The sequence below is a fragment of the Etheostoma cragini genome, chromosome 9 (assembly GCF_013103735.1).
Source record: "Etheostoma cragini isolate CJK2018 chromosome 9, CSU_Ecrag_1.0, whole genome shotgun sequence".
Classification (NCBI taxonomy): Eukaryota; Metazoa; Chordata; class Actinopteri; order Perciformes; family Percidae; genus Etheostoma; species Etheostoma cragini.
Window position 1 is genome coordinate 15,702,221 of NC_048415.1, and position 12,098 is coordinate 15,714,318.

A 12,098-nucleotide genomic window follows, 5' to 3' on the forward strand; every position below is an offset into this window, starting at 1 on the left:
TTAAGTTACTTCCGCAGTGGTTGCACTTTTCCGAACCGGATGCTCTGTCCATCAATATATATACGGTCTATGGTTGTTGCCCTTGAATTGTTTATTTCTCTACCATAAGACGTCTCCAAAGGTGTTTCAGAGAATTTGGCAGTACATGCAAAATGCCTCACAACCGCAGACCATGTGTAACCACACCAGCTCAGGACCTTCACATACAGCATCTTCACCTCCAAGATTGTCTGAGACTAGCCACCCGGACAGCTGGAGATTTGTAAACAATATTTGTGAGAAATAAGCTTTTTGTGTCCATAAATTAAGTCTTAGATCTTTGAGTTCAGCTCATGAAAAATGGGAGCAAAAACTGTTGCATTCATAATTTTGTTCATTGTACCTCTATATCTACTTAAAACGACAGGATTTTTTCAGCCAAAACGATAGTTTTCTTTAAAGTATTTTCTATTAAATGGTGGTATGTCCATGGTAAATTCTAGCTAGAGCAGAGAGCAGGATTAGACCTTTGGGGCCCCATGCCTCCACCATCTACAGTGTTTATGTCTATGGTGTAAACCAAAACTAAAATAGGGTTACCTGATGGTAAGAATCTGCCCAAAGTTTAGGTCCATGTCATTGACTTGGGCAATAAAGATGGCTGCCACAGCCTCGTAGAGGGCGGTGCCATCCATGTTAATGGTGGCACCCACAGGGAGGATAAAACGTGTCACTCGTTTATCCACGCGGTTGTTCTCCTCCAGACAGCGGAAAGTGATGGGCAGGGTGGCAGAGCTGCAGTATGCAGGGAGAGAGAGATGTGTGGCGTCAAGATTTGGAACCACTCAGACACACAAAACAATATAATTTAATACACAGTATCATAGCAATGTTTATGTCATTCAGATCCTGTTACACTATAGATAATAATACAACTTTCTTTTTGTATCGAAAAGTGTAACCCTGTAGTTGCCAACTGTTGAGAGACTCAGAATCTATAGTACAGATTTTAAACTATAATATGACATGGTCTAGTTACAGTATATCGGCTATTTTATGATACTGTATGTATTCCTCCAATCAACGACACATAAAACACCCTTAAACACAATGGATGGGACACAAACATTGAGGTCATGGGCTGAGCTGGACAGAGGATGAGGTTCACCTAGATGAAGTTCCCAGAGCAGTGATGAGCGCCTGCAGCAGGCCACCAATGAAGCTGTAGGGATTCCTCCTGGTCACTAGGAAGTAGAGCAATGGCAGGACAACGAGGCCATGGATGAGGAGACCCACAATGACCGACACAGTGTACATCCCCAGCTGGCCGCCCACCTCTGCCAGATTCTTCATCTCCACGATCTTTCCCGCAATCAGGAACAGTATTCCGACAGGAGCATACCTGACAGGTGAGATGATTGTGTAAGAGAATGATAGAGAACACATATGTTAGGCTACTAAAGTGAGTTTCTGTAACTAACTTCGGCCATAAGAGCTATTCGACTGCTTAATACATTTATGTGAATCTACAGCTTAAAACTACAGTTTATCATTTACTGTACTTGTTACACACCATCTTTAGTAAAAAAGCCTAATCTACAAATACACAAATATGCTTTCATTTTGAGTTTCAAGATCTCATATAACTAGTTTCCCATTATATTTATAAAGAGATAATTTCAATATGTATAAAAAACAAGGAATTTAAACTGCAATTCAAACTTCTATACAAAAATCAAGAGCCTCTGGAGGTGTGTCTTTACTGACCAGATGATGATGGACACGAGCCTCATTATCGCTTCATTCAGGCAGTCAAAGAAGTCCCTGAGGGCCTGGCCCTGCTGCTTCATGTTGCCAATGACCAGACCAAAGCACATGGAGAAAACCACTAAACCCAGAGCGTTCACTCCACTGGAGGACCCGGACACAGGGACAGTCTCCTCCACCGTCTCCTGTTGTAAAAATATGTGTAAAGAAACATGATACTTCATATATTAACTCCTGCTGGGGTGCTTTAAACATAAAAATTAAGAAAAAAAATCCGAATGCCCTGGGTTAACGGAGCATTAATGATTGGATATGGACAGATTGGACCGAACTGTTGTTTTTCCCATTTAGATCTGTGTTTTTTCCCCCAGATGAGATGTCTGCCGCTGCCACTGCCACCCACCTGTATGGTGTGCAGCACCCTGCTGAGGTTTACGCCCAGGTTAGACTCTGTCACGTTTAGAGAGTCAGTGAGGTTCACGGCCACTTTTACGTTCCTTGTGTGCACAGTCTTCTTGTACACAGTTTTATACTGTAAGAGAGAGCATGAGAATTAAATATCGCATTCATCGTGTGTGGGTGTTGTGACAGTGAAATGTGAAGCAATAACTGATTTCACAGTTAAAAAATGTGTTTTTTTTGTCCTTGAAGTACACTGTTTGTAGTTGGTTGAGATGGGAGTTTTGTTATGGTAAGAAATGTATATGTTTACGGTTTAAAAAAATGAAGATGAAATAATTTCAATTAAATAAAGATAAATGATTATGTTACTAATAGGAAAAGACAGCCTCACCTGCTTGAAACAAGCCTCTACCAGATTGGGGGGAAACATGTTCCTGAGATTTAAAAAAAGAAGGAAACAATATTAAAATTGTGCTCTTGTTTCAATAAAACATAACCACATGTGTCACAGCAGGTTGTCAATTTTGTTATACTACAATATGTTCAACAATAACCATGTTATAATTGGGTTAATGGATTGGTGCATTTCCTATTTTTGTGAATGTCTGAATGTCCTCATAACTATATAAAGCATTTTAAGAGATGGTTTAAATGAAGCATTTTGAGGGAAATACACTTGTTGATTTTCTGGCTGAGAGTTAGATGAGAAGATTGATACCACTCTCGATATGAGAATTGGTGTTGATCTTCTCATCTGACTCTTCATTTCCAAAAATGTGAAACTACTACTTTAAATGTGAAAGATGATACAGTGACACCAGTGGTTACCTTCATACGTTAGGTAGGGTTTCTAAGCTTTTACCTGATGAGATCCAAGAAAGCATCAGCAGCCTGAACCGGCTCTATGTTTCCACTGTTGGCCACAGGACTGTCCCTGCTGCCTTTCCCCGGCCGGATGATCATCACGATGACAATACCAATGAACACGGCAATCAGTGTGGTCACCATGTAGTAGACCACTGCACGCATACCCATCTTACCTGACGCTTTGCTGTCCAAGGAGGAAATACCTAAGATAGAGGAAATTAATTTGAGAATGTAATCAGCTTGCTACAATTTTAGATTTTCTTATCCATGTGTTTGTGCATGTGAAAATCCAACCTGTGACCAGACTGGAGACGATGAGAGGCAGCACCAGCATCTGTAGCATTCTCATTAGTAGCTCTCCTGGAAAGGCAAAGTACTTGATCTCCCTCAGGGACAGGTTGTGGGGGCGCAAGGCAAAGCCCAGGATTACACCTGAATAGATTTGCAAATACACACACACAAGCACAAATGTACATGAAGTCAAATTAAGCCGAGTGACTGCACAGAAAACAGAGTTTAACCTCCACTTGGGTTTTCCTCGTCCCTCACCTAGAGCAACAGCGGCGACAGTGAACAGAACAAACAAGTTCCTCTTAAGGAAGCCTTTGATGCTGTCCCGACTGATGGAGCTCATCTTCTCCTTCATGCTGCTGGCTCTCCTCTCCATGGCCCTGCGAAGGCGTCTCCTCAAGTCTCCTCTCTCTGGAAGGGGGGGTTTGTCCACGTCCTCGTTTAGGAAAAGACTAGCACTGTTGGGGGGCTTCTCGCTCATAATCAGTTCCAGCACCTGGTCCAGGAGGCAGGTCTCGTGGGAAACTGGGCAGGGAGAGCACATCAGAGACAGAAATAATTGGTCACATATGAAGTTTTTTTGTTATGTGCAATTTTTGGCATGGTGGAGTACGCCTTAAACGGATAAGAAGAATGTCCACACACATCGATAGTGTCCAACAGGCAGAAAGCATCCGCTCCCAAACCAAAAACAGATGATGGAAAATTGCTAAGTGTAAACAGGAGGGAGAATCAGAATCCAGAGCTCGTTTGAAGGGTTTTACCTTTTGTTTAAGATTGCAAATCAAAACCAAGCCAAGCCAAGCAGTGACACAACAGTTAGAGTTGAAGTGATGCTGATGGTGTAAAACGTGTAAGCCCGCCGGTCAAGAGCCTACATTATGAATAAAACATTTTCTGGGATTTTGGGAGTTATTTTGTGTCTCTGGTGCTTCGAAATGCATACCAACTTGGAAAATAAACTATACATGCTGTTTTGAGTGAGACACAGGTTTCTGAATGTCCTCTACCTTCACTCTATAGCACAATACGTATTTATCAATACGAGCTGTCCTCCAACCTGGAGAAATAAGATTGATCTCTAGTAGCAGCCGGCGGTGCTTAGACGTATAACCTACAAAAAAAAATCTATTAATTTATGTTTAAACAGTAAGTGATACAGTACAACTAGGAGGAGAAAAGTTATAACTAAGGTAAGACTATATATAGAATGTGTTTCCAATTTTGCTCACGTTTATAAAACTGTGTGCACGGCTTCTTAATTCATAATTAAACCGTGAGCATGGATTATGAATCTGTGCGCAGTTTATTAAACCGTTAGCACAGATGATTATGAATCCGGGCACGCAGTTTATTAAACCGAGAGCACTTATTGTGAATCCTTGCGCACAGTTTACTTAGTTTAGTTTTTTCCCAGTTGACCTCCGTAGGATCTGCAGCAATATGTGGTGTGTCTCAAATCGCGCCACTTCTGTACTGGGTTGGGGACAACACTCCCCTAAACAACCCAAAACAAAACTGTTGGCGCGTCCACGTGATACAAGCATTTTGTGATCACTCGCAGGCCCCACCCCTCCACCACGCAGTTGCTAGTAGCCAAGGAGGACACAGAGGGTTAAAAAAAACATTAACTCTTCAGATGAGGTAATTATCACAACTCATTTGGTAATGGCTTGAATGTAACAAACGTTTCATAATATCAAGAAGTTACGCACAAAAGCTTTAATATTGAACATTCAATTGTCAACGCCTCATGGCCATGGTCGCTGCCTACCATGATCCTCTGCCAGCCAGGTAAACAACTGTGAACTGAATGCCATTTTTAAATATTTAATTTGTTTTAGTAATGAACAGAAACACTACCAGAATCCTTAATTTTAAATACCAGATTCTTATTTCATTCACATCCTGAGTGAACAGCTGCAATTGTACCTGTAATACATTGTTTTAATGTTGTTGTTTTTATGTCACTAAGTTTTATTTGAGCAGATGTGTCGCCAGTGCCATGTCAAAGAATCAACTTCTAGTCTAAAGCCACCAACTCTGGCTCAAACTGCTTACTCCTGGTTAGTTTGCAGGCAGCGCTCTTCTGTCTGACAACCCAAACATCCACCAATAAATGAGGACATCACCAGTGATAAACATTAAGCTAACAGCAAGGAAATGAGGGTCTATAACAGTAAGGGAAAGAATAAATAACCCTGAGATGGATATAGAGATAACAACAACATATATTGCCATTAAATCTATAACCACTCCAGCACTAAACACTAGCAAATATTTTAATATTAAACTCTGTGTCATACAGCTGGTAAAGCAGAGGACATTTCACACCTTGACAGAAAGCCTCTGACATGTTAAAACATACTAGGACACAGGGAGCACATATCAAGCTGTTACGTACACATTTCGAAAACTGAAAAATAAAGCATTTTTTAACAGATTTCAAAAAAGCAAAAATTGTTCCTGCATATGAGGGCGCACCTCATATGCTGCCATAGAGGTACAATAATCTCAAAAATCTTTTAATAAAGTTGCAAATGTTCTGTCCTGGTATATTCTAATATCACGTATTCTCCACATAATCCCACAAATACAGAGGTGGAAGAAGATTCGCAAACTTCAATGAACTGCTTGCTGGTTACTCACCACTCATGGTGTCAAACAGTCCGATCAAAGTCAGGTAACACTCTCAACTGTAGAGTCACAACGGTGTGTGTGAGAGTGTCCGGAGCTGAGCGGCACAATGACAGGGTGTCTCAATGCTCTGCTGTCATAAGCAGACAGACATGAAAAGGCCTCTCATATGGCCTGACCTTCTCTCTCTCTCTCACACACACACACACACACACACACACACACACACACGGACGCACAAACAGACACACACACACACACACAAACACACACACAAACACACAGACACACATGCATGCACGCTCACACCCTCGCCCATGCACGCACACACACACACACACGCACGCACACAGTGGAAAAGCCAACCTTTTGCAGTCCATAACAAGTCCATCAAAGTCAAATCCAGCCATCTAGTTTCTGTACCGAATACATCTTTATACCTTCAGCTAAATTTCTTTATACTCCTGATCTACTTCCCTAAAAACTCAAGAGTTTTTTCAAGAGTTCCACATCAATACATCCAGACCAAATTCTTTGGATTTTAAGTGATACCAATTTTACAAATGAAAATCAGTTTACTTAATGAAGAGTACAACTCTGCACGCATAATGTCTCTGAACACAAGTTGTAGGATTTAGCATTTTTGGAGTTTGATCCACATTTGGAACTACAGGTTGATGTATAGTTGTGCAATAAGGGGTAGGATACGCACATGTCCATGTACTAAGGCTCAGACTTTACCGCAGCAGCCCAGGATTGAGTCTGACCTAAGGCCCTTTGCTGCATGTCGCCCCCCCCTCTCCCCCCCCTTTTCTATCTTCAGCTGTCCAATCAAAGAAAGGCCCCAAAAAGTCCCAAAAAAAGATACAGGCACATGCTCCAAAGCTAACGTGTGCCTCGTCTTTTTTTCTTTTTTCTCAACACACGCCAACAAAACTCCTACAGTAACAAAACAACTTGTTTCTCATAACAATAAAACAATAAAATAGTAAAAAATACACTTATAACAAATACACACAAAATCCAAATTAATAGAAGGGTTTCAAATGCACTTCCTCAAAAATGTAGCTACATGTTAGGGTGATACCACTGGGGGACTGCAACAACTGTGATTGGCTGATCATGTATTCAGCCAATCACAAGTTTCTGATGGCAATGGAGTTTGTTAAGACTGAAGACAACATTAAGGAAGACTTAAAAGTCACCGAGTGGCGTTACATAAAGGAGCTGAGAAAGCTTCAACTTTATGCAAACTATACCATCTGATGCCTTGTAGTGACAAGGCATGAGTGACATCAGAATGATACAGATATTGAAATTCCATGTTTTGCCATCTAGAATCAGGCAATCTATGTTACTTTTGTTCCAGTTTTTCAAAGAAAATTTAATTGGATCACCTTTATCCAGATAACAACTTTACAACATTACAAAATCCAGATTACCAGGGACCAGTTTTTCAAAAATATTCCAGTGGGATTTCGCATCACGGATTGGATCAAATCTTGGTCTTCAAAATATCCACAAAATATTTGTTAATGTATATTTGTTGTGGCTCAGATGAGGGGTTGTTAATTTTGTGTTTTGTCGAAAAATAAGAAACACTTACAGTGACCCCATGCTGGCTCTTCTACCTGTTCTTTACATAGCTGGTAACCCACATTATGATTTGTTGTCCTATTTAGAGCACTGGTAATCCAAATTTGGTGATCCGAAAAACTGTGTATCTGGATCAGGGTGATACTTTGAAAAAAAAGTAAAACGTATTACCTGATCCTGAATAGCAACAAATGAGATTTCCAAATCCGGATCATTTTGAGCCATATTGAATGTTTTGAACAATTGGCCCCTTGACATAATTAGACTTGTTTGGAAGCACAGAGACGTTTTCTCTTATCAATTTTGTCTCAACTCAAAAGGAGTTAGGGGTGGGGAAAAAATCGATAAAGCATAGTATCGCAATATTTTCAGTGGCAATAATGTATTGATACACAGGCGCCAAGTATTGATCTTTTATTATATATGTGGAGGCGTCTGCTGATTCCCACCTCTATAAGGAGTGTCAACAAAAACAACAACACACAGACTGTGTAAGTTATCAAATACAAATATCGCACATCAATAGAATTGTTATTTAGATTATCAAGCTGCACCGTGGTATAGTTTTTGTCTAAAAAGCTGTAAATGTGCTTTAAGTAAATGGAAGAAAACCTAATTGTCAGGGGCAATGACATTCCACTTCTTTATGATAACTTTAAGAAAGTACTGGGACTTCAAAAAGAGAAACAATGAATTACAACAAAAGAAACACATACCTCAGAAAATTAATCGCCTGTCCTATCAGACGTGAGTATAAAATGTATATTTCGCCAGTGCTAAACCCGCCTGCAAGCTGCAGGTCATTGGAGGAAAAAGGGAAATGTGTGAACCCAAGTCATGATTTCTCAGGCACCACTGCATTGATTTTAACCATTCAAATGTAAATCTCTATATCACAAGTCCCCCAACTTGTGTAACACTAAATTGATGGAATATCCCTTTAATTTGAAGTGAGTTGAGCATCAGTGTGGATCACAAAGATTAGAATTTCATGATGGATGGATGGATGGAGTGAATGAACAGGTTGTATTACAAATGCATGATTTTTTTCTTTTGAAAATGACAGAGCTACATGAAACTTGCTGCAAAAGAAAAAAAAGATAAAGCCAGATACCCTGTTTTCTGCCTTTAGTTGTGTCAAGCCGTCATCAGATCCTTCCGTCTTCACCTTGTTGTCCTCCCTAAAGAAGCTGTTAAAACAGGGATTCAAACTTCACCATCTCAGACACAACTTTCACTCAAACAGTGTCAGACCTTTCTATAAAGTGATCACTTATTAGATGGCTACAAACACGACAAATTACAAATAAAATCTCACACACCTCTGGCTGTCCAAGACGCTCCTCACACTCATGTGGGTTCCTCTCTCTCTTTCTAAATCTCCACCACCCAGCCGATAATGAACTAGTGGTGCCCACACACTGTATCTCATCTCATCAATTTCACTGTACCTCCCGTTTTACTATCAAGCAGCATGTGCGCGTCCATGGAGCCTCCGGCGGAGAGGAGCGCCTTGCAGTTCTGCGTGGGAGGAGGAGAGGTTAAGGATCCTTCAGAGAAATAAATAATAGAGATGAACCACCTGCTGCCCGTCCACAACAACGAATCCTGTGTAAATCTCTCTTAACTAACTGCTTTCTTAATGAATTTCATAATTAGAGAAGCAACTATGTGGTCACGTGATTAATAGGCTCCACATACCATCAGCCTATTAAACACTGACTTTGGTTCCTGAAGGAGCAGTCTGCTCACTGCTCCGAATCTCTCTGGGGAACTCGGGTATTTTTAACCCTTTGGCACCCAGCTGCCCAGCTTTACATTCTAACACCTACTCATTATGTTCACGTTCACAAACGTTGACTTAATATGCACAACGCCTACCACAATCTGAAAAAAAGCTGCACCAAGTTTTTTCTTCACATATTCAAACCGTCTGTCATGTAAAGGAACTATAAATAATAATATAGTAATAATAATCTTTAATAATAAAGAATTATAAAAAATATATATTTATAATTCAAAGATAAATAGACAACTCCACGTGCTAAACACAAGCTTGTGCTGAGATTGTTAAATCAATGTCACTGCAATGTTTGATGCAGACACTTTGTGAAACCTTTGAATCACAGTTTCTTTTTTTTTAACAGCACACATGGAAATATTTTAAATGTCCATTTTATTATAATGTAGCCAAACCTATTTTTGGAAAAGAAAAAGTTTTTTGGGTTTTCAAAATGAAAAATAATAGTATCAAATAGAATGAAAACACCCAGATAACCTCTGCATGCCTGCACATTCACTGCAAACATTCAGCAAGCTATTATTGCCTCTAACATGCAGATGAATCTGAGGCTGTGGACATCCCTCTGGTTCCAATCTGGTGGAAGACCAAAGTGATAGGAGCAGATTGCATCGCCATGGCAACACAATTATGCTGCCATAACGTGGGCGGCAAGGATCATGTATGATCCACGGTTAGATAGTGTGATTATTCACCAGCCTGTAGGAAGGAACATTTTCCTCATGTTTTCTTTTAGCACACAGATATTGCATTCTTCTTCTAGTTCAACACATCAACAATTTTTTTTAAATCATTTTAATATTATTTTTGCATTGTAGGCTATAAATGCAGACCATTTATCAGACATACATGTCTTAATGGAAACATTAACTAGATTTAAATATATTCAAGTAAAAATAATCAAATTCGTTTTTAGGACCATGGCAACAAAATTATGAAGAGAAAATTTGTAAATGCGGATTAAATTTTAGCACGTAGTACCTCCTGCAATGAAGTTAGGTGGTCATTGCTCCCACTTATAGCTGCCCATTAGTTACCTAGCAACATGCAATCTGTCAATGTTGGGGTATTGGTGAGTACTGGCTGTGATGTTTGTGCAACCACTTTATTGTCTCAACATGGTATTATAGCATTATGATGGCTAGGCAAGTGGAATGGAGCATGCTTCCCTCTGTCCCTGGAACAAAAATAACACACACACAAACACACACACACACACACACACACACACACACACACAAACACACACACACACACTTCATCAATTATTTCTCAAGGGGCTCAGTGTTGCCCTAAATTGACCCATGATGTGACAGGTGTTATTTTAAGACCTAAAATAACATTACACAGCAAATTCAGCTCAGCTATGTTTAGGCTTCAGAAAACTGAGTAGTACATTACATTATATACCATTACAAAACTAATAACGAACTATCAGTACAATCAGAAACTGCAGCTAATAAATCAAAGATTATGAAATACATTGAGAAAGAAAATGAATGGCAACTGACTAACTGAGCCTCTCGTAGCCACAGATGTGAAACAAACAGAAATGTATGTAAGTTAGCTAGTTGCTTGGGAGAGGAAATGGAGAAATAAGTGCTTCTAAAAGACAAAATGGACTGTTGCAACCCATTTTAGACTAACTTTCTCACAAGCTTCTTTAATAGCGAGTCACTTTCTGCAAATAGTTTTTCTAATTTTGCTGCACTGTGGACTGTTTGTTTCCCAGATTCCCGACTTCAAAGTGGAGTGATTGGTTCCAGACTCCCATATTTAAGAGATGAAAGAAGAGAAAGCTGTCTGTATCCAAATGCCTTGGTAAACACAGAAAGGTCAGGGAATAGATTGCTTTGAAATGTCAGCTGATTACTTTAAAACAGGCAACATGAAGCTATTTTAAGGGCCTGTAAGACAAAAAATATATAAATACAAAAGTTGATTTGCAGTGTAGATTGAAGGGGGGGTAAAAGATATGTTGTTATTCTGGATCATATTATATTGGTGCTTTATCAAGAAGAAGTAGAGATGCATATTCATTTTTTAGTCTTTTTATATCTAAGATACATGTACAGTGTATAATAAACTGTATACATCAAAAGTACTTTGCTGGCAGCTTGCATACAAAATCTGACTTGACTCATACTGCAAGTGACTTGTCTTTCATTTTGTGCTCATTTCTAAATGTACCACTGTGTTGACATTCTGTAAAGCAGTGGTTCCCAACGTGGGGGTCTGGAACTGCATGTGGTCCTCTTAAAGGTCCCAAGACATGGAATCTTCCCTTTATGATGTTTTTTAAACATTAATATGCGTTCTCCAAGTCTGCCTATGGTTCCCCAGTGGCTGGACATGGTGATAGATGTAAACCGTGCCCTGGGTATCCTGCTCTGCCTTTGAGAAAATGAAAGCTCAGACGGGCCGATATGGAATCCTGCCCCTTACGAGGTCATAAGGGGCAAGGTCACCTCCCCTTTCTCTGCTTTGCCCGCCCAGAGAATTTGCCCGACCCCTGAAAGAGACATCATGGCTTTCAAATGAGCAAAGTGGTAGTTGGTCAAGCCCCCCCCTCAAAAGCTACAGACTCAGACATGCCACATACTAAGGAAAGCTCATTATGGTACTGAATCTAATGGCTGTAATTCTGCACCAAGGATGAATTTAGGGAGTCTTCCGATACGGTATTAGGGGACCACTAAGGTCTATATAAAACCATCCAAAGAGAACCATGTCATGATAAAAGAATATGAAATAAGAA

At 39.9% G+C, this 12,098-nt stretch overlaps 1 protein-coding gene across 3 annotated transcripts in view; it reads right to left on the minus strand.

Annotated features, from left to right (window-relative positions):
• slc1a6 (solute carrier family 1 member 6) overlaps window positions 1-9,244 on the minus strand; it is a 10,967-nt gene extending 1,723 nt beyond the window's left edge. For 2 of the 3 annotated variants that reach the window (XR_004657951.1, XM_034881792.1), the window contains exons 1-9: window positions 5,956-6,079; window positions 3,565-3,831; window positions 3,310-3,447; window positions 3,011-3,218; window positions 2,540-2,582; window positions 2,150-2,278; window positions 1,747-1,931; window positions 1,148-1,381; window positions 580-774 (exon numbers count right to left, since the gene is read on the minus strand). Coding sequence is in view for 2 of the 3 variants with exons in the window: in XM_034881792.1 (XP_034737683.1) it covers window positions 580-774; window positions 1,148-1,381; window positions 1,747-1,931; window positions 2,150-2,278; window positions 2,540-2,582; window positions 3,011-3,218; window positions 3,310-3,447; window positions 3,565-3,831; window positions 5,956-5,962 (1,406 nt within the window). In the remaining variant the exon portion in view is untranslated. Of the gene's footprint in view, window positions 1-579; window positions 775-1,147; window positions 1,382-1,746; window positions 1,932-2,149; window positions 2,279-2,539; window positions 2,583-3,010; window positions 3,219-3,309; window positions 3,448-3,564; window positions 3,832-5,955; window positions 6,080-8,653; window positions 8,730-8,861 lie in introns of those variants that run through there. The other variant, XM_034881793.1, reaches the window with a different exon arrangement.
• Between the last annotated feature and the right edge of the window lie 2,854 nt (window positions 9,245-12,098).